Source organism: Gopherus evgoodei, chromosome 1 (genome assembly GCF_007399415.2).
Source record: "Gopherus evgoodei ecotype Sinaloan lineage chromosome 1, rGopEvg1_v1.p, whole genome shotgun sequence".
In the NCBI taxonomy this organism is placed as follows: Eukaryota; Metazoa; Chordata; order Testudines; family Testudinidae; genus Gopherus; species Gopherus evgoodei.
The window spans coordinates 123,915,398-123,942,813 of NC_044322.1; the positions used below are offsets into that span (position 1 = coordinate 123,915,398).

Here is a 27,416-nt window from a genome sequence, read left to right on the forward strand (position 1 = left end):
ATCCCGCAGAAATGATGAGCTACATGCCACTCCACCTGTTGCTTCCCTCCTCCCCCAACCTTCCTGGGCTACCGTGGCAGTGTCCCCCCCATTTGTGTCATGAAGTTATAAAGAATGCAGGAATAAGAAACAGTGACTTGTTAGTGAGATAAAATGAGGGGGAGGCAGCCTCCCGGTGCTATGACAGTCCAGGCAGGATATTAAGCAGTGCGGAGGAGAGGAGCTCAGCATCCCGCTGCTATGATAGTCCAGGCAGTACAGAATCTTTTCTTTACACATGAAAGGGGAGGGGGCTGATGGAGCTCAGCCCCCAGTTGCTATGATGAGGATGGTTACCAGCTGTTCTGTCCCATCTACTGGGAATGACCGGGAATCATTCCTGTTTTTACCCAGGCGCCCCCAGCCAGCCTCACCTGAGGCCAGCCAGGAGCACTCACGGGCTGATGACAAGGATGGCTAGCAGTCCTGCTGCACCATCTGCCACCAGAGAGGGGAGAGGAGCGGATACTGCTCTTCACTGCCGCAGCATCGCGTCTACCAGCAGCATTCAGTAGACATAGGGTGACATTGAAAGAAGTCAAGAAACAATTTATTTCCCTTTTCTTTCATGTGGTGGGGGGGAGGGAGTAAATTGTCGAGCTATACCCTGAACCACGCCGGACAATGTGTTTGAACCTACAGGCATTGGGAGCTCAGCCAAGAATGTAAATATTTTTCGGAGACTGCTGTGGACTGTGGGATAGCTGGAGTCCTCAGTACCCCCTCCCTTCCTCCATGAGTGCCCATTTGATTTTTTGGCTTTCCGTTACGCTTGTCACGCAGCACTGTGTAGCCTAGAGATTTTTTTCAAACGCTTTGGCATTTCATCTTCTGTAACGGAGCTCTGATAGAACAGATTTGTCTCCCCATACAGCGATCAGATCCAGTATCTCCCATGCTGGAGCTCTTTTTGGATTTGGGACTGCATTGCCACCTGTGCTGATCAGAGCTCCACGCTGGGCAAACAGGAAATGAAATTCTAAAGTTCGCGGGGCTTTTCCTGTTTACCTGGCCAGTGCATCCGAGTTCGGATTGCTGTCCAGAGCGGTCACAATGGTGCACTGTGAGATACCACCCGGAGGCCAGTACCGTCGATTTGCGTCCACACTAACACTAATCCGATATGGTAATACCGATTTTAGCGCTACTCCTCTCGTTGGGGAGGAGTACAGAAACTGGTTTAAAGAGCCCTTTATATCGATATAAAGGCCTCGTAGTGTGGACGGGTACAGCGTTAAATCGGTTTAACGCTGCTAAAATTGGTTTAAACGCGTAGTGTAGACCAGGCCTTAGTTAGTGTCCCTTAGACTCTTTCCTTTAGGGATATGTGGGATATGTGAACCCAGAAGTTTACTTGATTTTCTTAAAATTGCTAAAATTAGATGTAGGGGTTGTGCATGTCTGTAAAACTTTCTTTCTACTATAATAAGTTGGCCCAGTACATTCTGGATTCTTTCTAATGGATGATGTTTGAGGCTTACTGTTTGGTGGCAGATCCTGCACTAGTGAAAGGGAACAGAGGAGTAGCAGAGTACAATGCAAATTAATAGCTCCTCTGTGTTTCTGTTGGGACGACACCATTCACAGGTGCCAACTTTTCCTTTTCCCCCCGGGGGTGCTCAACCCCACTCTGCCCTGAGGCTCTGCTCCCACTCTACCTCTTCCCCCAAGGTCCCGCCTTCTCTCTGTCTCTTCCTGGCTCTGCTCTGCCCACCTCTCCTGAGGTGATGCCCTTGTTCTGCCCCCTCCTCAAGGTCCCGCCGTTGCTCTGCCTCTTCCCTCCCCTACTCCGTCCTCTCCCCAATGCCCCTGACCACCACTCTCCGCCCTCTCCCAGGCACCTCCCTGAGCTGCCAAACAGCTGTTTGGCGCCGCTGCCGCCCCCGTCAGCTGTTTGATGGGTGCTGTGTCCCCCATCAGCTAATGAGTGGGGGTGGCGAACAGCTGTGGCTCGTGGGTGCTGAGCACTCACTGTTTTTTTGCCATGGGTGCTCCAGCCCCAGAACACCCACAGAGTCAGCACCCATAACACCATTAACGTAGAGATATGAGAATGCTTTGACATTCCCTGAAGAAAGAATCAAGTCTGTCCAAAACAATGTAAAAGCCAAAGACCCCTCTCCTCCTTCATGATGGTGATGGCATAAGCTAATCACTCCCTCTCTTATCCCTTATCTCATGCAGCCATCTTAGTGCCATCATGCACCTCTGCTAACCTCTGGCTTCAAAATGCCTGCCAGCCCTAGTCTCTTCCCTTTCTTGAGACCACTTAAAAAGTGAAAAGAGCTTGCTTTCCACTCCAGTGTGTGCTCTGGAACCAAAACAAACCCATGCTTTTAGTGCTGAAGCCCTCGCCCTTTGGGACCTCTCTAATATTTGACATCTTCCCTGTCCTGTCAGAACATAGATCTTGGGTGAAATCCTGGTCCCATTTGACGTCAATGGCAAAACTCCCACCGACTTCAGTGGGGCCAGGATTTCACCTCTTGTCTTGTGTATGCAGATGACACTTTACTGCCGTGGCTGTATTGACACCATGAGGGGAAACATATCAGTTTAATCTAATCTGGGATCACAAACCCTTAAGTACCTTAATCATGCTTATTGGATGGTGGTGCTAAGGGGCAGCATTAAGGTTGTTCAGATACCTTAACTCTGCATTTTTGTTCTTGCTTGGATTTCTTAAGTGCGATATTTTCTCTGAATTTTCTTAGCATGTAATGTTTGGGTTTGGGATAATTACAACATCCTTGTAAAGTGGGTGTTTTTTGTTTTGTTTTTTGTTTTTTTACCCTGATGTTACTGATATTTTAATTCTGCTTAGATGTAGTGTTTTTTAAAATCTTGGAATGTAAGTAAATTGCACAGAAATGAAATGGTGTAGGCAGCCCCTGTTCAATCTCCCCTCTCACATTGAGAAGGCAGTGGGTTGTCTTCTTCCAAGGTCATCTCATGAAATGTAAAACAAAAGAGAAGACATGAGATTTCCCAGCTAATGTTTGGCATCCAGAACAAATGGAGTCTTTGCTCTCTCTCTGGCGTACCCCATCTTCCTTCTTCCTTGCCTGTTCACACTGAAGTGAGGAGAAAATGATATATCATGGCATTGGTATGTGGAAAGCCATGCTTATTTTTAGGCATCTAAATACTGGCAGGCACTTCTGGCTTAACCTTTATCTGTCACTTGGCATTTGAAGGGTTGTAAATTTGCAGCAGTAGTATTGCACTACATAAAGTATTCTTTGAATGTGTGATTATTGGCTTATATGTACAAAAGAAGGCACTCCTTTTATTGAGGACATACTTCTAAAATCGCCGTTGTAGTAGGTGTAGCTAGATATTGCCCTTTGTAGAGGTATGTAGTCTCTGAACTGGTCAGGTGTCTTTCAAGTGGAAACCTTGACATCTTACAGCAAGCAACTGCTGACCACTGTGTGAAAGACTAGAGAACAGATGCACATTCAGATCTTCTGTCTGCTTAATTAATGGATTTTTAAAAAAAGAATGTTATGCCCGCCTGGCAGCTTATATCGGGTAGAGGTGGCTCATTTTTCCCTGCTGAACTCCTGTGCCACCAGAGAGCGCTCTGTACAAGGAGCTGAGGTCACACCTTACTTAACACTTCCTTAATGAGGGGAAAACTGAGTACAGAGTAAAATCTGGTCCCTTTGAAGACAGTGACAAAACTAGATTTCATCCCATTTTTAGCCTCTCCCTCCCATGGTTAGAAATAGTGTGTATGAAATCTTGTAACTTGTCCCCAAAGGGAGGCTTTTTATAACTATTCACATGTTGCCAAGCACTTCACCTATCAAAGGGGTTAGGAAAAAGAAAGACGTGTTGCAGTGAATGTAATGCCTGTTGTTCTCTGTCACCTTGCAATATAGTGAAGAGAGAGAACTGATGTATAAAGAACAAGAAATAGCCCCCGTCTCAAAACTGTGCACATCTCTGTCCACAGGTGTCCCAGACTACAACACCGTCACTTAGAGCTGCCATTTCAGTTTGAGCCCAGCATTTAAAAAGAGGGTGAGAAATAGTTGCAAATAGGTAGAGAATGTGCATTGGACAGCTTCCTAGAAAAGAAGTGTTTATAGAGGACTTACGCTGTATTGATATTACAGTGAATAAAAATTGGCTTACTTCACTCAGTTCTCCATACCTTTACTGATACAAAGCTGGTTGGGTAACCCTTACTTCTGTAAGGGCCATTTGGTATGTTCAGTTGACACCACTCAACATGAATATGGGATGCAAAAGTAAATGGAAGGTGAATACCACTCAACTACGTCAGCCCTTATAATTAAAATTTTAGTCCAGGCTCCACAGGATACATAGCTGGGTGCTTATATACTGTACAGAACTCCACCCAGGAGCTGCTGAAATCATATTTGTATGTAGTTCATTTTAAATGCTTCAAATCAGTCACTGAGTAACTTATCCATAAATATATTTTTTTTCACTGTTTCACCAGTCCTAAAGATAGCTGAATAATAATATAACATTTATTTGCCACCCCCTCTGTGTCACCCTCCCACACTTGGCATGACATTTATGTAGTGCATAGTTACTATTAAACTAGTTCCAGTCAATATTTACTTGGCACATCATCAACATTTTTACTATGAAGACCTGTTTACTGTGCCAGTGATCATTATAAGCAAGTTTACTGAGTGCAACCTAGCAGGAGAGGGAACTTTTCAGCAAAAATAAGCAAGGAGCGCACAGGGAAATAATCCATAATGATCAATCTATGACTTTTGAGACCTTGTTGGCTCACAGAAGTGAAAAGCCAACAGACAGCATGCCCTCTGTTCAAGTACCCTGGGGCTTTCAACCCACTACTGTCCTACTGTTTTAAACCACAGTCAAAGTTTGTAGATTAGTTTATGAGCTGTTTGTCTTTTTTTTTTTTTTTTGTTATAATCTCCCACAAACCTTTACCCAGTGTTAGTTCAAGTAGTCAGTCAGACACTCCTGCTTAATATTTAACTGCTAGGGACTAGGATTTGAGAGTGCCAGAGGCTTTGTATTTTTAAATTTGAGACTTGTCAAGATGCTAAGAGGTAAGGCAGCGCTGGTGACAAAAGAGCTGGTAGCCATTATAGAAGAGGAGCAATGTGCCACCAGGTTGTCAGTCCCAGCAGCTGCAAAAGTGAGAGCCTTGTTTTTAGTAGTTGTAGTAGGCCACTTATATAGACAGAGAGCTGTGCATTAAAGGATGTAACCTCTTGGGGTCTGATAGCAGAACTATTAAATAAATAAATAAATAAAAACCCCTACAAGTATAATCTCTACCCCCTCATAGTTAGCTCACCTTTCCCCTCCCATACTATGCCAGAAGTAGAAGGGTCTCATTGCTCTTTGTTCTGTTGACAGTGTTATCCAATGGCATGCAAGCAGGAGTAGGAGCCTGGAATTTCTAAATTCTCGTCTCAGCTTTGATCTTGATTCCCTCTATACCCTTGCGCAATTCACTCAAGCTTCTCTGCTTCAGTTTTCTTCTCTGTAAAATGGTGATAATACTTTCTGAGCTCACGGGGTGTGTGTTGGAGGATTGATTAATATTTACGTGGTGCTGTGAAGGTGTAAAGGGCTATGTAGATGAGAAATGTCATTAGTAAGGTTGTATACTTGTTGTAAAAACTGTGACTTTCCGGGTTTTCAAGAAATAGTTCTGGTCTTTGGCATGCTGGTCAGGTTCCTGTTGAGCATGCTTTTGCTGTGATTTTTAAAATGGGTTTTTATATAAGCTCATTGTAATTGAGTATCCGTTTTAACCTCTTGATTAAATAGCTTTAAACAATTTTATTTAGAAAAATACAGGATATTTGATCTATATTATAATTTTCTGTGGCAAACAATCCAAGATTAAAAATACTGTGTTTATGACTTGCCTTTTTTGTAACTAATTTGGGAATTCTTTTTTTTTTGCCTTGAGAACCAAACAGCTTTACCCACACTTTTATGTGAATATTTATGCCCGCACAAAGAGCCTAATTCTTCATTCCTTGTATGTTATGTAGACACTTCCACCTCTGCAAAGTGAATACAAAAATGCTACTGCTCTGATTAGGTAGCATATCAAGATTCAATTTGCAGAGGTGTAACTGACTATATGAACTGCAAGGCAATGGAGAATCAGGTCCAATATTAGGTATAGAATCAGGTCCAATATTAGGATACATATAATCCTTTCTAGCTAAATATGCATAATTACTTGTATTATGTCTTTGCCTAGGAACTGTGAGGACGCGTTATCATCTGAAGACTGTGAAACCTTATTCCAGTTTGTTTATACCACATACAGACCTCTAGCAGTAGCAGCTGGGGAATTCCTTTATAAAAGGTATCTCTGCCTAGCTACTTTTTGCATATTCTCATTGTTTCAGAGTGAAAATGGGTTTGTTTAAGAGGGACAGTAAACCTTTATCTTTCCATCGGTGGCTTGTCTCTGGCGGATACCAGATGTCCTTTCTTCTGCTGAATAAGTGGAGGGCTGCTCTCTGGGGCTAATTTATTTAACTTCCCAGCCCCGGCATGTTAAACAAGCATGAGAAAGGTACAAGACTATAATAAAGTATAAAAGAACTGACTAGTCCACCAATATTGTATCATGCCAAGGACCATGCAGCCTTCCTTTCTACTTTTTCCCTGTTGCTTTGCTTCCGATGAGCCAGTTGATCACCTGGCATCTGTTGGATTTCTTTTGTAGCTGTTTATGATTAATTGCAAAGGTGGCCTCTTCTCCCCTTGAAAGTTGCCTTATACACTGTAAAAGCTTTTGAATAATGAGAGAGCCCACAGATTAAAAAATCCTCCCAGTTTTCAGTCAAGTTAATGAAATATACAATCTAACTTCCCAGGAGTAACTTTTATAAATGGGCCTTTATGACAATGGATGTGGGCAATGAATGGCACTGCCATGCTACAAAGGGAATTAATAAATATTCTGTATCTACAGCTTGATGAAATTCTGTATTGTGTTTAGCAAAAATGGGTGAAAATACTTTTGACAAGGCTTTGGAGAGCCAATGTTAAAAGCTGACCGCGATTATTCATACCTCTTTGTTCCCACCCTCTGTTGCTGTCCACACCCACCCAGAAAAATTATATAAGGCCTAGGATTTGTGGATCCAGGCCCAAAATAAAGAAAAAAGAAAAATCCCTTCTCTGATGTGTCCCTAGTCACACCTCCTAGGCCTATCTTGCTTTGTTTTGTAGCTCCCCAACTCTCTGGACTAATGTTGTCATAAATCAGTGATTTATGCCCAGAACAGTGTCACTCTTATCTATTGGTGGTACTATCTTGATAAAAATGGGACTTATAGCATCAGCATCTCATTAATATTCCATTGGAATACAAGCAAATGACTGACTGTGTCAGTGTGAAATGAGCTGCTGATCTTTGTACTGTTATCAGTGCACAAGGGTCTACATCACATAAACCACCACCACACATGAGGCTAGTTGACAACTTTGTTGGCAGAAAAAGCATAGGCTTAAATCTACACCGAGGTTAACTTACCCTCATGCTACTAGTGGCCTCTCCATTTCAGGTTTGAGGAACATGGGCAGGGAGTGTGGTAAACATTTCACTGCTGCATCCCATGCTTTACCTGTGTCTGTGGATAGACCTCCTTGACCATCTCTTCTTGGCACTGGCCAAGATGGCTGATTGTCATTCCAGGAGGAGGAATCTTGATGGGAGAGACATTCTAGAATACTCAAGGAGATACTGAGGAGATATCTAAGCCATTAATGATTATCTTTGAAAAGTCATGGAAAACTGGGAGAGATTCCAGAAGACTGGAAAAGGGCAAATATAGTGCCAAACTGTAAAAACAGGAAATAAGCACAGCTGGGGAATTACAGACCAGTCAATTTAACTTCAGTGCCTGGAAAGATAATGGAGCAAATAATTAAGCAATCAGTTTGCAGACACTTAGAAGATAATAAACTGATAAGTAGCAGCATGGATTTGTCAAGAACTGATCATGTCAAGCCAACCTGGTAGCTTTCTTTGACAGGGGTTACTTGAGGCTATGGGGGAAGCAGTAGACGTGGTGTATCTTGACTTAGGTAAGGCTTTTGATGCTGTCTCACATGATGTCCTCATAAACAAACTCAGGAAATACACCCTAGGTGGAGCTACTGTAATGTGGGTGAATGACTGATTGGAAAACTTTTCCCAGAGAGCAGCTATTAGTGATTCACAGTCAAGCTGGAAGGGCATATTGAGTGGGGTCCCGCAGGGATCAGTTCTGTTCAATATCTTCATTAATGATTTAGATCAGTGGTTCTCAACCAGGAATATGTGTACCCCTTGGGGTGTCCAGAGGTCTTCCAGGAGGTACATAAACTCATCTAGATATTTGCCTAGTTTTACAACAGGCTACATAAAAAGCACTAGCAAAGTCAGTACAGACCAATAATTAAATATCTTGTTTATACTTCCCTATATACTATACACTGAAATATAAGTACAATATTTATATCCCAGTTGATTTATTTTATAATTATATGGTAAAAATGAGAAAGTAAGCAATTTTTCAGTAATAGTGATATGACACTTTTGTATTTTTATGTCTGATTTTATAAGCAAGTAATTTTTAAATGAGGTGAAACTTGGGGGTATGCAAGACAAATCAGACTCCTGAGAGGGTTACAGCAGTCTGGAAAGGTTGAGAGCCGCTGATTTTTATATTGGCATAGAGAGTACATTTATAAAGTTTGTTGTTGATACCAAGCTGGGAGGGGTTGCAAGCACTTTGGAGGATAGAATTAAAATTCAAAATGATCTGGGCAAACTGGAGAAATGGTCTGAAGTAAACGGGATGAAATTCAATAAGGACTAAGGCAGAGTACTCCACTTAGGAAGGAACAATCAGTTGCGCACATACAAAATGGGAGATGACTGCCTAGGATGGAGTACTGCGGAAAGGAATCTGGAGATCATAGTAGATCACAAGCTAAATATGAATCACAGTGTAACACTTCTGCAAAAAAAAAGTGAACATTATTCTGGGATGTATTAGCCAGGAGTGTTACAAGCAAGACACGAGAAGTAATTCTTCTGCTCTACTCTCCGCTGATTAGGCCTCAATTGGAGTATTGTGTCCAGTTCTGGGGGCCACATTCAGGAAAGATGTGGACAAATTGGAGAAAGTCCAGAGAAGAACAGAAAAGGTTTAGAAAACACGTCCTATGATGGAAGATTGAAAAAACTGGATATATTTCGTCTGGAGAAGAGAAGAGTGAGAGGGGACATGATAGTTTTCAAGTACACAAAAGATTATTATAAGGAGGGAGAAAAATTGATCTCCTTGACCTCTGAGGATAGGACAAGAAGCAATGGGTTTGAATTGCAGCAAGGGTGGTTTAAGTTGGACATTAGGAATAATTTCCTGTCAGGGTGGTTAAGCACTGGAATAAATTGCCTAGCGAGATTGTGGAATTTCCATCATTGGAGATTTTTAAGAATGGGTTAGACAAACACTTGTCAGGGATGGTCTAGACCAGTGGTCTCCAAAGTGGGGTGTGCAAGACGATCCATTGGGGGGTGCGGCGGGAGGAGCGCCGCCGGAGCAAAAGGGCAGTGTGGCAGGAGGAGCATTGCCAGAGGAAAAAAAAAAAAAAGGGGTGGCCAGAGACGGGAGGGAGGGAGCGAGCAGGGAAGCCTCTCTTTCCCCCACCCTCCCCCGGGGCCAGGCAGGGCCAGCTGGAATGCAGGGCCTTTAGGGGCTGCAGAGCCCTGGGCAAAGGGGGCCCCAGGGCCTTGGCCTGCTGCTCTAAAGCCCCTTTCAGAATGCTGCCCTGAGGCCTCTGGAGGAGCAGAGGCAGCCATGCAGCCAGCGGCGAGAAAGAAGCGGCGCTTTCCCCTTCAAAGCCGGCTGGAGAAAAGCGGGGCTTCTGTCCGGCCGCTGGCTGTGCGGCTGCCCCTGCTCCTCCTGAGTCCCCTGGCCCGTGCTCTCAGGGCTGCATTCCAAAAGGGGCTTTAGAGTTGCAGGCCAGGGCCCCGGGGTCCCCTTAGCCCAGGGCCCTGCAGCCCCTAAAGCCCCTGCATTCTGGGTGGCCCTGCCTGGCGGGGGAGGGAAGGGGGAAGGGGCAGCTCCCAGAATCGTGGCCAGGGAGGCGGTGCTGTGCTGTGCAGAGCCACCTGCACACCCCCGCTTCCCCAGGTAAGTGCTCTGCCCCTCCTGCCTGCCCCAGCCCTGAGCCTCCTCCCGCACCTCCACCGTGAGCACTCTCCCGCACCCTAACTCCCTCTCAGACCCCGCACCCCTACCCTGATCGCTCTCCCGCACCCTAAACCTAATCCAGACTTTCGAATCGCTGTATCACAAAGTGTTAAACCAAGATTTTCAGAAATAATGAAGTATATTCAATCACATTGCTTTCACTAAAAATATTATTAATAATTCTTTTTTGGTGAGAGAAAAAAGGTTTTTTGTACCTTTTAATAAATAAAATAATTATTTAAAAAATATTTTTTATTTAATCTTTATCTCATCCTTTTAAAATTTCTCTTTTTTGTGTATGTTTTATAATGTACATAATATATTAGTACAGTAGTATGAGCATATAATTTATACATAAATAAATATACATATATTGGGAGTGCGTGATCAAAAAATTTTTACTGATGGGGTGCGCGATCAAAAAAGTTTGGAGACCACTGCTCTGGACAATACTTAGCCCTGCCATGAGTGCAGGGGACTGGATTAGATGACCTTGCGAAGTCGCTTCCAATCCTGTGATTCTATGATTCTTTGTGACTTGGGGACCTTTTTCCATTCCCTTGCCAGTGCAGACATTGGGGCAGAGTTCATCTGAGTGGTTCTCCTGTCTCTGTAGACAGGAGAATCGTTGTTTGGTTCAGTGTGCACTGTTTGGGGTTCTCTGCTTGATGTTTCCTTTTGGTTCCCTTATTTTGACTCTATAACCCTCCATTCTTATCTGTCATTTTTTTGTCCCCAGTTCTTAGGTCAGGTCTGCACTAGAAACTTGTCGGTGTAGTTTTGTTGGCTGGTGGTGTGATAGGGGGCTTGGAGGATGACATTTTTATACTGACAAACGTCCTTTTGTAGACTCAGTCACACTGGCAAGAAAGTGCTTTTGCTGGTATAAGCTATGTCTGTGCTCAGCTGGCATAGTTATGCTGGCCAACGTTTCCCAGTGTAGAACTGGCCTTTATTAAATCCTAGTCCTGTGGCTCCTCCTTCAGCTGAGGGTCATCCTTCAATTATTTCCATTGGATGGCTGCCTTTAAACAGGATTTAAATGGGCTAGCCCCTTTCATGAGCAATAAATTCACACTAAAATTTTTTTGGAGTGGAGGGAGAAAGTGGAAATTGCAAAGAAATATCATGGTATGCCTCATACATCAGGCAATGGAGGGAGAGCACCTCGTCCAATGTATGTTTCAAGTTGAATAAAACACGTGTTGCAAGAGCATGATCCTATGCTTTCACCAACATCATGTCTGTCTTATGAGGAGTTTGGTTCCTGGGCACCACACCCACCTCAGGTCCAACTATGGTGCACAATGACCTGGTCAGGTGCAACACTATCCTGTTGGCCCCAGAATCCAGCCTGGGGACTGATGGGAGCCACCAGCCGGCACTGAGTGAGGATGATGGAATCACTATGTTGCTGAAACTGGTCCCAGAGCGGGCTTTTAAAAAGGATCAGCAGAAAATTCTGGGTCCATGCTCAGGGAAGCTGTTTGATATACCTCTCTGAGGAACAGCCCACTGCCGAGCCTGCAGCAGACACAGAAGAGGCATAAATCACCTGAGCCTGGTAAGTTTTGGATCCATTTTAATATTTATTGATACAGTAATGGGAGGATTTTCTGCTCTATAAACCAATACACAAGCAATCAGAGGCCCTGGATAGCAGCATGTATCCATTAATGGTGGATTGTATGATAGCGTCTTGGCATCTCCCCGCTCCCCGGTGCAGTTCAAAATGGCAACCAGGAAATGCAAGCAGTAAGGAATATTTTTACTGGAAAGGCACAGATTTTTGCTTGTGCCATTCCTGTTTCCTAAAAATAACATTACATTCTTGTGACTGTTTTCTGCTCTGTAATCGCTGAACGGTCTATGAAGCCGTCTACAGTGAACTCTGTGCATGTGATTGGGGAAATATGTTCCATTTCCAAATCTAGTCCATTTCAGTTAGGGGCAACTCATGCAGTCCATAGGTGACAAAAGCATTTCTCCTAGGAATGACTGGGGTTAGAATTTTTGTCCAAAAACGTGCTGGGGGCAGGGAAGAGGCGGGTTGTGGAGTTCTGCATCTTTGCATGCAGCCATAACACAGTGTAAGTATGTGAAAGCTAACACAGTATCCTGTTGATTCTCTCATGAATTCTCACTCAAGCCCAGGTGTGGATAGTTGTAAACTTTTCCTAAAGCAGGAGCTCCACATAGGTAGTCACATTTTGGGGAAGTGTTTCCCAGGGCTCAGTAGCTGACCAGCCCATTCCACCAATGGATGTGTGTTTGGTTACTATACAATTGACTACTATGGCTGAATACACTGCAGGTTTCCCACCAGCAGCTTGGAATAATATCTCTTTCTGACAATAGGGCATTGCAAGAACAGTTATGTCCTCCAAAGCATGAAAAGCCTGAAATGATAGAAAAAGCTTTTGTAGCAAGGCCACTAACCAGCCCTTCCCCTCGTGCCAAACCCAAGTAGTTATGCAATTTTGGTAAAACAGAAATAGCTGGAATTTTTCATTTTTCATTGTCTCTGCACGACTAGCTGGGATTAACCAGGCTTTGTCCAGGGAGATTCTGTGGACTGAGGCATCCCTCTCACAATATATTGCAGTTCATTTTTTAAATGTAACATTCTATGTCCTTGAAATTCCACAAGAATTATTTCTGCACTCCTCCACTGAGCTATATGAGACAGTAACGCTCTATTTCTTGTCCCGTTGCAGGCTCCTCTCCCTCTGCTGGCTGCTGTACTTCCACAGCTCAACCTTATTGCAGTAAGCTTGTCCCAATGGACTGTTCCAAGTGGACGTGGTTCCATGATGAACTCATGGTTGAAGTTCTTGGGAGGACCAACAAGCAAGTCCAGTACCAGAAGCAGAGGGACGTAAGACTGGAGAAGAGGCATGGTGAGAGGCAGGGAAAGGCTGAGGCTGGCCACACAGCTTGAGGACAGGGTTTCAGCATAGGAGCAGGCACTTGTTATACATTTCCTGGAACAGGAACGGTGGCTAAGGGAGGAGGCGGACAGAGCTCAGCAGAAAACTGTTTGATTGGCTCATCTCAGTCATGGTTGCTAGATTACCAGCTCCTGCTGCCTCTCCCACACCATGAGCTGCCTGCAACATACCTTCAGACCAGAAACAGCTTGGAAAACTCCATGTTGGGGTGGTCAGTGCAATTGTGCTGCAGGAGCAGCTGGGCAGGGCAACTAAATCCCATGCATCACTCTGTGTTTACCCCACTCCTCTGTGGTTACCTCTATCCCCCTCCCCTGGCACCAACTGTGCAGAAAACGGGAAGAGGAGAACAGGGGCTAGGTGACATGCAGCAGTAGGGGTTTTTGTCATGGTTGCACTTCTTGCTACACTCTTTTTGTTTGTGTTTCCTTCTGGAAATGTTCTTTAGTAACTGGTGATTGGGTGTTGTAATAGCAGCTGGCCGGTTTGGCACTGGGTGACTGTTGTACTATTTTTTACATGTTTACAAATAAAGCTTTTTATATCATCAAGAAAGGTTATTGTGGTTACTGCATCTCTACTGTTTCATAAGCCAAGGTAAAAGTGGGTATGCCCAGAATAATGGTGTGGACAGTAACTCTGTTTATGATAATATCATTTTGGTGCGACTAGTGTCCCAGCCTATCCATGAATGTAGACTCCCAGTCAGCAAAAAACTCTGGCATTAAGACATTTTCCACTGCAGTCCACATTGACCTCTGTGGTTCACAAGGGTCTGCATAACAATGGAGTAGTGCCCTTTGCAGTTTATGTACTCCTGCTCCTTGAGGAAGGCAGGCTATGGACACATGAGTGCCATCAGTGGCTCTTGTACAGTTTGGAAACCCCATCCTTGCAAAGCCAGCAACTATCTCAGGAATCAAGTATCAGAGGGGTAGCCATGTTAGTCTGGATCTGTAAAAGCAGCAAAGAGTCCTGTGGCACCTTATAGACTAATAGACATATTGGATCATGAGCTTTCGTGGGTGAATACCCACTTCTTCGGATGCATGCAGTGGAAATTTCCAGGGGCAGGTATATATATATGCAAGCAAGAAACAGGCTAGAGATAACAAGGTTAGTTCAATCAGGGAGGATGAGGCCCTCTTCTAGCAGTTGAGGTGTGAAAACCAAGGGAAGAGAAATTGCTTTTGTAGTTAGCAGGCCATTCACGTCTTTGTTTAATCCTGAGCTGATGGTGTCAAATTTGCAGATGAACTGAAGCTCAGCAGTTTGTCTTTGAAGTCTGGTCCTGAAGTTTTTTTGCTGCAGGATGGCTACCTTTAGATCTGCTGTTGTGTGTCCAGGGAGATTGAAGTGTTCTCCTACAGGTTTTTGTATATTGCCATTCCTAATATCTGATTTGTGTCCATTTATCCTTTTCCGTAGGGACTGTCCAATTTGGCCAATGTACATAGCAGAGGGGCATTGTTGGCATATGATGGTGTATATTACATTGGTGGACGTGCAGGTGAATGAACCAGTGATGGTATGACTGATCTGGTTAGATCCTGTGATGGTGTCGCTGGTGTAGATATGTGGGCAGAGTTGGCATCAAGGTTTGTTGCATGGATTGGTTCCTGAGTTAGAGTTACTATGGTGCGGCGTGCAGTTACTGGTGAGAATATGCTTCAGGTTGGCAGGTTGTCGGTGAGCGAGGACTGGCCTGCCACCCAAGGCCTGTGAAAGTGTGGGATAATTGTCCAGGATGGGTTGTAGATCCCTGATTATGCGTTGGAGGAGTTTTAGCTGGGGACTGTATGTAATGGCCAGTGGAGTCCTGTTGGTTTCTCTCTTGGGTTTGTCTTGCAGTAGGAGGCTTCTGGGTACACGTCTGGCTCTGCTGATCTGTTTTCTTATTTCCTCATGCGGTTATTGTAGTTTTGAGAATGCTTGGTGAAGATTTTGTAGGTGTTGGTCTCTGTCTGAGGGGTTGGAGCAGATGTGGTTGTACCTCAGTGCTTGGCTGTAGACAATGGATCGTGTGGTGTGCCCGGGATGGAAGCTGGAGGCATGAAGGTAGGCATAACGGTCGGTAGGTTTTCAGTATAGGGTGGTGTTAATGTGACCATCACTTATTTGCACCTAACCTTGTTATCTCTAGCCTGCTTCTTGCTAGCATATATATACCTGCCCCTGGAAATTTCCACTACATGCATCTGATGAAGTGGGTATTCACCCACAAAAGCTCATGCTCCAATACGTCTGTTAGACTGTAAGTTGCCACAGGACTCTTTGCTGCTATCTCAGGAATATCTTTTATGCCCACCGCACTTGGGTAAACCACACGCCTGATTGCCTCAGAAACCTCACCACCTCTTTACCCATGGTCGACTTTCCAACACCAATCTGGTTGGCAATGGACCTGTAGCAGTCTGAGGTATCCAGATTACAGATGGCTATAGCAACCTGCTTCTGAGTCTGCCTGGGTGCCCTCAGACATGTGTCTTTATGCTGGAAGGTCAGGGCAAGCTGTTCACAAAGCTCCAGGAATGTGTCTTTCTTCATATGAAAGTTGTGGATCCACTGTTGGTCATCCCAAGTCTGCATGATGATGTGATTCCCCCCAGTCTGTGCTTGTGGCCCTGCACTAGAAGTGCCGGTCTACACAGGGGGCCTCAGCAGCTATTCTGAGTGTACTAAGCAGCATCAGTGAGTGTGAGTCTTCCACCTCTGGGTACTCCTCCTCCTCTGTCTTCTCCTGCTCCATCTTAAGCTCTCTTAGGTTCCTTTGATGGGTCAAAAAATGCCACTGAAATGCCCATCAGTGCCTCGGGGAAGCTCTGCCCATTTTCTGACACAGGAGTGAAAGCGGAAGCAAGAGAACTTCTTGAAAAGGGGTCTCCTCCGTGTTACTTGGCTGGCTGTGTTGGCAGGCTGTTCTTACTTCTTGTAACGTGCAGGGTGGGTGCACTACAGTGCACCATGGTTAAAGGTCTAGAGTGGCCACATTTTGGGAGGGAGCTAGAGAGTCTGTGATATGATAGGTTTGACTTGGATCTGCATGCTGCATTGTGGATGCCAGAGCCCCAGGTTCCAGCACGGGCTAGAAAATTTATAACATAAGGTAAAGAATTAGTGTGGATGCTCAAGCCCTGAGTTTTCCAACATAGGTCAGTTGACTCAAGTCCCGCTAACTCTGGGCTTACATTACAGTGTAGACGTACCCTAAGAGCCTGGCTTGGTTTTCAGAGACTAGATGTACCATATTTTGAAGTATTGCTGGGAAGTAAGATTTTTATAGGAAGGATATTTCTCTTTTATGATTTTCTCTAAATTACAGTGGGCACCTTTACAGGATAAATAAATGCCTAATGCTTGGTGTACTCATTGCCATGGGATCAGCGTATGTTGCCCAGACAACTGGTAGGGCCCCAGTATTAGCAGCTGCAGGTAGTCCCTGCTTTCACAGAGAGAACTTCTAGCTAAAAATAATCTAGTGCCTCTCCTTCCAGCTGACAGTAGAACTTGATGTTTGCTGAATGGATGAATAGATTTTAAAAGAAAGAAGCAAAGCTGCCTGAAATCCTGACAGAATCTGTGCTGCTTCCCTGAGTAATCTAAAGGTGCACAGCAGAATTGGACTGACGTCTTTTTTCCATTGGCAGGCTGCTTAGTTATCAGGGAACTGAAGAGGAAGTCCCACCCAAAAGAAGAGGGAAGTTTGGGGCTAATACCTGCTACATAAGAAAATTAATAACTTTTTTCTTGGAGAGTGAGGTAAGGAAAATGTGGATTATGATAGACAAAGAGATGAGGGAGGGGCCTTTTCAAACCAGTGCAGCTGGCTGAGAGTTGGTATTGAGGTGCTGCTGGTAGCTGGAGGGAGAAGTGGGTGAGTAGGAAGGAGACTTCCTTTTGAAGGGTCGTTTTGGTTGCATGCTCAGAACTGTTGATCTTAGAACTTGATACTTTCTCAACTCTAGGATGAGCTTCAGTAAAGTAAATCTGTACATGTGTGTTTGGTTGTACCACGCCTCTTATTCTATAGTTGTATCAATGCAGAGAGGGGGTGTTGAACTGGCTTGCTGAAAAAACTAGGACTGCTCTGCCAGGGACTAAAGTGTAACTCATTTCAAGCTCTTGAATGGGAGTGGGCATTTTAGGTGTTACAAACAGCAATCAGATAGTGATATTCAGGACAGCTTTGGGGAGACTAGTCTTTTTAGAAAATCTTTCTTCTGTCCTTTAAGTAACTCATTTTCTCTTGTGATGTTCCCCATATATCAAACTGAAGAATTATTATTTAGTTTGGGTCTAGTCAAAAAATACACACATTGAAAAAAATATATATACACGTGCGGTTCTATAATGAGAGAAAGAGGGTGAAATATGTAATAAGCTGTATTCACATTTCAGTAAACATTTGATTCTGTAGGCTTATGTTTTAATCCCTAGCTACATAAACACGTCACGTACCTTGTAGACAGCCTGTGGGATTGGGCAGGCAGTTTGCTGAAGGACTGGGAGTGCATGACCACTCTTTTATTGGAAACTGCTGAAGAAGAAGGTAGGTGAGCTAAAACCTTAGTGTTGCCCAAATTACTCTTCTTTTATTTACTAGAAGAAACTTCCTTCACCTTGAACTATAGCAAGGTCACTTGAAGAGCCTCTTGGTTGCATAGAGCCACAAAATAGTTTTGGCTCAGTGTCCTGCCATGACTCAATGCCCTCAAATATTGATGCAGTATTCCTATGAAAACGTCGTGAAACACTATCCAACACTTATGCCCTGAATATTTATGCGTCTCAGTGACTCCTCCCTCCTATCTTCTTTCTCCCTCCTTCCTGCCTGTCTGCTGGGGGCCAGAGGGTGAAGATTGTTTCTTCTCTCTCTCTCTCTCGGCTACGCAGAGGGTGAAGAAGGGATTCCAGGGGCCGCATTGTGTTTGTTCTGTACTATTTCTGCCTCAACAGTCACGTGTGTGTCAGGCAGCTTTGGGAGCACTGTGGTGAATGGTTCTCTACTTGCTGGAGGAGAGAATCTCCAGTAAGATCCCTGGATTGCAGAGGCGGCACATATAGGGCTCTGTGTTGCTATATGTGGTTCTAGAGTCATATTCTGCTAAAGGTTCCCCAGAAGATGAGCCTCTGGTCTGGTGGAAGAGGATGAAATTTCATTGGAGTTAGGTCTGAATTTGGCCTGTTCTCTTCTGGGGAAACGTCATTTCTGCGACACTGAACCTGTTGCTTTATTTGGCAAATGCAGTGAGATCCACTCATAACAAACTTAGGAAAATTTATTTTATTCTAAAGTAAATTAAAAATTCCAGATAGTTTCTGTGAATCACAATGTGTGTATTGTAGCTATCGTTGTAGTGAATCACACTGAATAACTTCACTATAAAGTGAGAAGAAAAAAGACTTCACTACATGAAGGTTCCTTTGTATTCAGAATCTTAATCTATGTTTTACATTTCAAAGGGCATATTGGTTTTCATGGCTGAGTTAAGGAACCTAACTGTGCCAGTCTCATTGAAACAGTGAAGTGTGAAGCTGATATTCACCACTGGAAAGGAAGATGCTGAGTTGAATTTAATGTCACTTTCAGAAATCAAATATGTTAGAGGGTTAGGTTTTATGTAGAAAATGTCTTGAGCACTGTTTATTTTGGCAGAACTAGAGGCAGTTCTTTGCTGTGGGATCAAAGCACATAGGCCTAGATTTTTAAAGATATTTTTAGGAACCTATCTCCCAATGGTGACATAGAAGAGAGAGTTGCTTTTATTACTCTGTATTACAGAAAATAATTTCAGTACATATTCAGGTTGGACTTAGCAAACGTTCAGCAGTTTTTTTTTAGCAGTTTCAACAGTATCTCCCCCCCGCCCCAAAGTTGTTTAGAGGAATGAGTAGACTTTCCTTATTAGTCATCCTTGCATCTTCACTTTTCTTTTGTGAGACACTGAAGAGATGATGATTTCCTTACAGCATTGAGTGATGCCCAGGAAAGTGCCCTCATTGAAATAATCTTAGTGACCATTCGAGAAGCTGCTGAAGGTCACCCTCCTGTGGGCAGAGGAGCAGCCAAGAAGGTCAGTGGGTTTTATTCTAATATATTTATTATGTTGCAATCAAAGTGGTCCTCCCTACGTGCTCTGCCAAAAGCACTTTCCTAGCCGCAGGTACATTGGCAGAAAGAGAGCAGCATTTTTTTTACAAGACAAACACGATGCCTTTTGACCTTCAGACAAAACATCTTATCAGTGGATATTGAATGAGATGAGATTTTAGAGGAAGCTCAGCTCTGTGGAAGCACGCTAACGACACACAGTGACCATTTTATCCATCAGTAGATGTCGTTATAAAGCAGCTTACATCCAAACAGCACTCTGGTTGTTCAACGTTAACTCAAGTATTTTATTTAAAAAAAAAAAAAGGGGGGGTGGGAGGGAGAGAGATCCCATGAGGGGGGAAATCTTTGCCTCAGCCAGGTGGTTTGTGTTAGTTAAAGGTATATTAATATGCAAAGTTAACCTTGGGGTAGGTGTAAAATTCCAACCAACTCCTAGAGTATTTTATAACTGAAGCAGAATGCTTTGTCTGTAGATGCTGTCAGCGAAAGAGAAGAAAATACAATTGGAAGATTGTACCAAAATTACTGAGCACTTTATTGTGGTGCTTCCTCAGCTCTTGGCAAAGGTAACTAGCAGCTGTTCCATGAGCGCCTGTTAAATATTTCATTAAAATTCCTGCAGCACACTGATATCCTGTTTTCCTCTGCAGTATTCAGCAGATGCTGAAAAAGTGGCGAACCTCCTGCAAATTCCCCAGTATTATGATTTAGATGTTTACAGTACTGGACGTCTGGAGAAGGTGAATAGGAATTGGGGCAGTTGGATGTGTGTAAAATATAACAAATTTATGCGACAATTTACAGTGAGATCTTGTTACAGCCAGGAGACTGTTGGGACATGAAGAAATACTTATACCCTGTTAAAACCCTTCATATTTGAACTGAGGCCACCAGGGAAATGCTTTAACATTTGTCTGTATGGATATAGCAAGGTTGGCCTAAGGCCATGGTGGATAATGGTTTATGGCTTCATGCAGGAGGCCCAGCTTTGGGAATAAACTAATTCTTGCTTCTTGACCTCTTGTTGGGTTGAGAGAAGGGGAGTTACAACATGTATCCAAGTTGGCATCTCCCAGCAGCTTACTGCAGAAAGAAGTTGCATTCTCATTGGAGACTGTCTCCCTTATCAGCTGCTGAGGGAGGGTAGTAACTGCAAAGAGGAGAAAGGGGATAGTATATCTGTATGTGGAGGAGGGGAATTCAGGAATGGAAGAATGAAATCCTTGAAATAGCAAAGCTCATACATAAGTGGAGTGGATTGCTCAAATTAACCCCCCTGTAAATATCCATAACAGGGCAAGGGAAAAATCACATCCATGTACTTCCAGCACAAAAAATTTGCTGAGGGGGCGATAAAGCAGTAGCAATTTGGCAGAAATGGGCAGTTATCTGTTTCTGTTTGTGTAACAATACTGTCAGTGACCCAGTCATGGGAATAAGCCCACCACAGAATGATGGGAGCTCCGAAACATGCTGCATCTTTGTTACTGCAGCAGGCAGCCTTGTGTCTAGAGGGCCCTTTCTTTGCCCTCTTCCCCCTCAGTCTCATCTACTGTTATTATTTAGAGTCATGTGTATTGCTAGACTTGGGGCTGAAATAGCAAGATATTAAGATATGTAACTATATATGTAAGATATTTAGCAAGATATTAAGATATGTAACTATACATTCAAAATGATGGGGTCTAAATTAGCTGTTACCACTCAAGAAAGAGATCTTGGAGTCATTGTGGATAGTTCTCTGAAACATCCACTCAATGTGCAGCAGCTATCAACAAAGCTAATAGAATGTTAGGGGAATGAAAGGGATAGAAAATAAGACAGAAAATACCTTAATGCCTCTATATAGGTCCAGGATACACACATATCTTTAATACTATGTGCAGTTCTGGTCACCCCATCTCAAAAAAGATGTATTAAAATTGGAAAAAGTATGGAGAAGACCAACAAAAATGATTAGGGGTATGGAACAGCTTCCATATGAGGAGAAATTAAAAAAAACTGGGATTGTTTAGCTTAGAAAAGATATGACATGCAGAGGTGGGATGTAATAATGGTCTATAAAATCTTGACTGGTGTGGAGAAAATGAACAGGGAGTGTTATTTACACCTTCACATAACACAGGAACGGGAAGGGGGTCACTTCATGAAACTACTAGGCCTCAGGTTTAAAACGAACATAAGGAAGTGCTTCTTCATACAATACACAGTCAACCTATGGAATTTGTGGTCAGGGGATGTTGTGAAGGCCAAAAGTATAATTAGGTTAAAAAAAAAAGATAAGGTCAGGGAGGAATAGTCCATTGTTGGCTCTTAGCCAAGATGGTCAGGGACGCAACCCCATGATCTGGGTGTCCCTAAACCTCTGACTACCAGAAGTTGGACTGGATGACGGGATGGATTCCTGAATAATTGCTGTTCTGTTCATTCCCTCTGAAACATCTGGCACTGGCCACTGTTGGAAGACAGGACAGTGGGTTAGATGGACCATTGGTCTGACTCAGTATAGCCATTTTTATGTGACAGTAAAAAAAGTCTGTTATAAGACCTAGAGCAGCAAACAAAATCTTGTCCTGTAATCCCTGCCTGTCCTCCCCAGACGGGCATTTATTTTGTTTTCAGTTGTATAAAGTAAAAAGGCACAAACATAAATAGGCACAACTTTGACTTGACTGTACCGTCACGATCACTTGCAGCACGTGGATGCTTTGCTGAGCGTGGTGAAAGGCATTGTAGCCAAACACTCTGACATGGATGTTCTCGAGGCTTGCTCCAGGATGTATTATGTCCTCTGCAATGAAGAACTGGCCATACACAGGACGGTGGATCTTGCCAGAACTCAGCTGATAGATGAATTGGTGGACAAACTTAATGAGCTGCTGGATGACTCTTGGCATGAGGTGTGTGTGACTGGAAGTAGAAATACATGAAACATTTCAAGATCAAAATGAAATAAATACAAGGGAGAGATGTGAAGACTGGTAATATACTGATTTGTCTTTGCTTGAGAGCAAAGCTTACAGAGGCAGTCTGAATACTCTGAAAGGGCTGTCTGTTTACATTTTAAAGGAGTGAAAATTGTGTTCTGGCAGGAAGAAGGGGAAGAGAAGGGATGGTATAGTCTATGGCACTATGGAATGGGATTTCTCGGCATGCACTATCATGTGGATTCTTATGTCCGTAACACCAGTGGATATTCTGGCCTTGAGCTGCAGAGGGTTAATGTTGCTATTTGAAAATGCCCATCTAAGTGCTAATGAGAAGCACTAGGTGGATCTGTTAGATAAAGAGTATTTTAGAGGAGGTATAATTCTACATTTGTACATATTGGCGGTAATCAAAAAGCTCTTTATAACTTTGCTGCTGTTTTGAGGGTTTTTTTTAAAGATAATTCTATAGGTATTATTAGATTACATTAAAGTAGCTTTTGTGACTTGAAAGTAGCTTTTGCTTTTTGTAAGGAGGACTGCTGTCTCTCTCTCCAAGTTTTTCATTAGTTCTCAAAAGCAGAAACAGCTGGTGGAGATATGAATAGCTTGCTGGCTGATTTCAACAACAAGAGCCTATAGCTGATGAACTGTGCCATTGCTAACAGGTGTCATGCCATAGTATGGGAGTTCAGACAAGTGGATTTTTATTGAGAGCTGGGATACTGTAAATGTGTCAGGCCAAAAAAACCACACTGGATTTATTTTGGTAGTTTAAATAGACATCTATTCCAATGTGTGAGTATTTTTTTAAATTAGAAATAAGCTTTTAAGAGGTCGACTGGGGTTCTTGAACACTTGTGTAGTGTGGACCACAGCTAAATAAAGAGGTTGTCTCATGGAACCCCTCTCTTCTAATTATTGGAAGGAGTACCTCTTTTGCCATTTGTGATTCTGTTGTATCCTTGTGGAAACTACAGCAATTGCGTATATGGGAAAGTAATATTAGGAAAGTATTCAATGTATTTTTAGCTGTCTTTGTGACTTGGCAGCTGAAAACAAGAAAAGCCAGCACCATGTGAGCAAATAGCTCTCTGCAGACCACAAGCAGGTGCTTGATGGGTCAACAGTGACCACACACCACAATGTGAGAACATCTGCATTAGACTGCTTTGTAGTTTTTATTACCAACATGCTAGAGGCAGCTGTGGGGTCTTTAGTTATGAGGATGTTATAATGTGAGAGCAGCAGCATGGCATTTCCCAGACATATAACTTCTTTCCATCTCATGTACATTATTCTTTATCTTAGAGAGGGGTCTAGGGAACATAGTCGAGGGGCAAATGGTTCCTGAAACTGGGACAAAGTCTAATTCAAGCCCGTGGTTAGTAGAGGAGCTAGCAGCTGGCCCACAACACCTCTGTTCATTCTGTTCTCTTTCCTAACTTGTGTGATTTAGGGAGAAGGTCTTTGCACAGATGAAGAAGGAGTTTGCCGAATATATTCCACTTTGAGAAGAATAGCAGCTTTTCATAAGTGAGATGTTTGTTTACATGATTACTGCCTTCCTCTCCTGTACTGCTAGCATACTGTAATCTCACTGAACTGCTATAAAAGCAGGAATTGCTGTTGGTTGACTGGCTAATCAAGTTTACATAAAAGAATCAAAATAGTCACAAGGTGTGATGTTTGTGCATAGAACGGTCTGGTGGAATTCCTTTTATCACAAGTACTTTTTCCTGTCAGTTTCTAGACTCTCCTAAATGTTGGCAGGCTTTCTGAGCAGAGAGTTCTTTTTAAACTTACTAGTAGGGCTTGAGTGGCAGTGATGAAGCCAATCAGAGAAAGGCACGTGGACTGCTTACGGGATTCGGATATCACTGTCTGCATATAGGCCTTTTCCTTTGGGCTGTTTCTCTGTCCTCCCTCTTAGCTGGATACCATTTGAGACACCTTAGTGTCGAGACTGGCAATCAGTGTGTGTAGGGTAAGAGCACTATGTTTGATAGCAGGCACAACATGTTAACTCTAATTTGTCAGGTCTCCATCTCTCAAAGAGCAAGTCTCTGAAGCCCTGCTCTCATGTAGTGCAGAGTGCTCTTGCTTGCTCACTAGTGGCCCAGTTCTGCAACCCTTACATAGCTTGAATAGGATCTTACCAATGACTTTATTGAGATTCCTCATCGAGTAAGATACTACTGAGTGTGGCAGAATTGGGCCATGGGTTAGGAGTAGCTTTCCCTTCATCTTGCATTGCTGAGATTCTCTGTTGCTCCAAATACTGTTTAAGGCATGAATCCTGAGATCTCTTTTTGGAAGTACAATATAACCTCAGAGTTACGAACACCTCGGGAATGGAGGTTGTTCGTACTCTGAAATGTTCATAACTCTGAACAAAATGTGATGGTGGTTCTTTCAAAAGTTTACAAGTGAACATTGGCTTAATACAGCTTTGGAGTCCGGTGGCACCTTAAAGACTAACAGATTTAACTAACACGGCTACCCCCTGATACCTAATACAGCTTTGAAGCTTTATTATGCAGAAAAAGAATGCTGCTTTACCTTTATTTCTTTAGTAGTTTATGTTTAACACAGAACTGTACTGTATTTGCTTTTTGGCGTTTGTCTCTGCTGCTGCCTGATGGTGTACTTCCAGTTCCAAATGAGTTGTGTGGTTGACTGGTCAGTTCATAACTCTGAGCTTCTACAGCATGAGTGTTTAGAGAGAGCATTCCTGGTTTGTGTGGAAAAAGTGTCCAAGTTCAGTTTCCTTCTGTATATTCTCATTCCTTTGGCTCACGCAAGTTGCATTTTTTGTAGTAGGAACAAGATTCCGTGATAATTACTGAAACAATAGGCTAAAGGCTGTAATTAATGTTAGGCCATAGTACACTGTATTTTCCTTTTTCTATCTGTACTGGAAGATTTCAGGTATCTCTTCTTAGCAGATTTCATTGTAGAGGAAACAAATCATGACCAGCTTTAACGTTTATCATCAAATATTAAGGAAGATCCTTGTGCTTTAGTTGCCAACATAGAGTCGGCATAGATGGAGGTCTTTTATTTCCAAATTAACTATATGGATCGTAGGGCACAAATGGATCCAGCACATGGAAAACTGGTTTAATATTTGTGTGGAGTGTTTGTCAATTAGTTTTCACTGAAAGTCATTGATATCTATTAGATGCTGGCAAAAAGATTATACATTTTACTTTTTATATTTGTAGGTGAGATTTTTCTTACTTCCCCTAATAAATTCAGATATCACTGTGAAGGTAATCAGCCTCTCTTCACCAAATAAAAGCATAATCTTTTTGGTAGCTGTGATCATTTCTTTAGGAATAGGTTGCATGTAGGGAGAAATGGGACTGTTAAAAACAGTAGCTTTTATCTCTTCTCTTTATGATTATTTTAGCTTGGTATTTCATTTCCTTTTTGACTGGCAGTGCTCACAATCTCACCAAATGGAATCTCTATGGGAAGACTTCAAAGCTGCTGGTTTTTGAGATGGAGTATGGGAGTTTACCTGTTCAGGTAAATTGATGATACTGAGCACTAATAAAGCATTTATTCTATCCAAGGACTTTACAGACGTTTACTGAACCTTACATTAGAGCCCTGCATGGGAGTATTTTTTAAACTTGCTCCTGTTCCGCCCCATAATATCCACTTTCACCCACTCCCACATTGTTTCTTGCATTTTTATCTTGCTCACACCTGCAAAAGCCTTAGATCCTGCAAATCCCGCAAGAGAGAGAGACTCCTTCATGCTACTAAAATAAAACCCCAACACAACACAAAAGAAAATGGTCGGTTAATATATTGTGTATAGATAAACAGAATTCAGACACAATTTTTACCACTAAAAGTATCTTGCTTAAAGCATGTAAAAAAATACTTTAACTCCTGTTATAATAGACACCAAATCTTTCTATCCCTCACTTAAATTTAAGTATTGAAACCTTTACTTAAAAAAAAAAACCCAAACAACTTGCTTTACATTGGTGAAATTCCATTTATGACAAACTGACAAGAGATTTAGTGTTTTCCCACAAATTACTGCAGTCTGTTTTTTTCCCCTACCCAATCCCATCCACAACAAGATATATTTTACCTGCTACTGTTATTGTGGCAGCAGGTCCTGTGGGACCCACGGGATACCAGTCCCGCTTCAGGGTTCTACCTTACAACAGCATCCTGTGAGGGAGATGGATGTAGTTATTCCCATTCCACAGCTTGGGAAACTGAGACACAGAGAGCCAACTTCATCTCTGGTATAACCCTGTTGAAGTCAGTGGAATTAGGACATGGATTAATTTAATGCAAAGATTGTCCAATGCTGTTATTGTCCGAGTCTGGATTAGCTGTTTACTTAGAATCAGAGACAGGATTTCTCTTTCTCGATTGTGCAATGTCGTGCTGAACAAAGAACAAATAATTCAGGGATTTGCTTGTCATTGCAGATTGAATTTAACCAGAAGTGAAACTATTTCAGACCTGTTACTTGCAAAAAGAACTGTAGTGAAGCCAATTTGCTTATTAACTATAGTTAAGGTTACGAGTTTGTCATGGAGGTCATGGATTCTGTGACTTTCCGGAACCTCTGTGACTTCTGCAATAGTTGGTGCAGCTGGCCTGGGGGCCGCCTGAGCAGTTGGGGCAGTCCCTGGCCCAGCTGCACTGGCCATTGCTGGGGCAGTCTCAGGCCACCACGCCCCCCTCCCTCAGCAGCAGCAGGAGTTTGGGTGTGAGAGGGGGCTCAGGGCTGGGGATTGGGGCATGGGTGAGGGCTCTGGGCGGCGCTTGGCGAGGCTCCCTAGAAGTGGCAACATCTGTCCTTGGCAGAGGTGCAGCCAGGGGGCTTTGCGTGCTGCCTCTGTCTGCAGGCATCACCCATGAACCTCACATTGGCTGCAGCTCCCAGCCAATGGGAACTGCAGTGCCAGTGCTTAGGGCGGAGGCAGTGTGCAGAGCTGCCTGGCCACGTCTCTGCCTAGGAGCAGAGGGAGAGGGAAGTCACTGCTTCCAGAGAGGTGTGGAGCCAGGTAGGGAGCCTGTCAGCCCCTCCAATCCCCCTCCAGCACCAGAGGGGGTCCTGGGCTGCACCCCACTACCCAAGGGGGTCCCAGCACTTGCCTCTCCC

The 27,416-nt window shown here is 43.3% G+C and overlaps 1 protein-coding gene across 12 annotated transcripts in view; it reads left to right on the plus strand.

Moving 5' to 3' along the window:
- The window catches only part of LOC115655737 (cohesin subunit SA-2-like), a 111,879-nt gene that overhangs the window by 45,363 nt on the left and 39,100 nt on the right, over positions 1 to 27,416 (plus strand). For all 12 annotated transcript variants that reach the window (XR_004001494.1, XR_004001489.1, XR_004001490.1 and 9 more), the window contains 9 exons: positions 6,281 to 6,388; positions 16,879 to 16,990; positions 17,669 to 17,780; positions 19,202 to 19,305; positions 19,820 to 19,912; positions 19,997 to 20,086; positions 22,043 to 22,246; positions 23,733 to 23,809; positions 25,720 to 25,807. Coding sequence is in view for 9 of the 12 variants with exons in the window: in XM_030571536.1 (XP_030427396.1) it covers positions 6,281 to 6,388; positions 16,879 to 16,990; positions 17,669 to 17,780; positions 19,202 to 19,305; positions 19,820 to 19,912; positions 19,997 to 20,086; positions 22,043 to 22,246; positions 23,733 to 23,809; positions 25,720 to 25,807 (988 nt within the window). In the remaining 3 variants the exon portion in view is untranslated. The remainder of the gene's footprint in view (positions 1 to 6,280; positions 6,389 to 16,878; positions 16,991 to 17,668; positions 17,781 to 19,201; positions 19,306 to 19,819; positions 19,913 to 19,996; positions 20,087 to 22,042; positions 22,247 to 23,732; positions 23,810 to 25,719; positions 25,808 to 27,416) is intronic.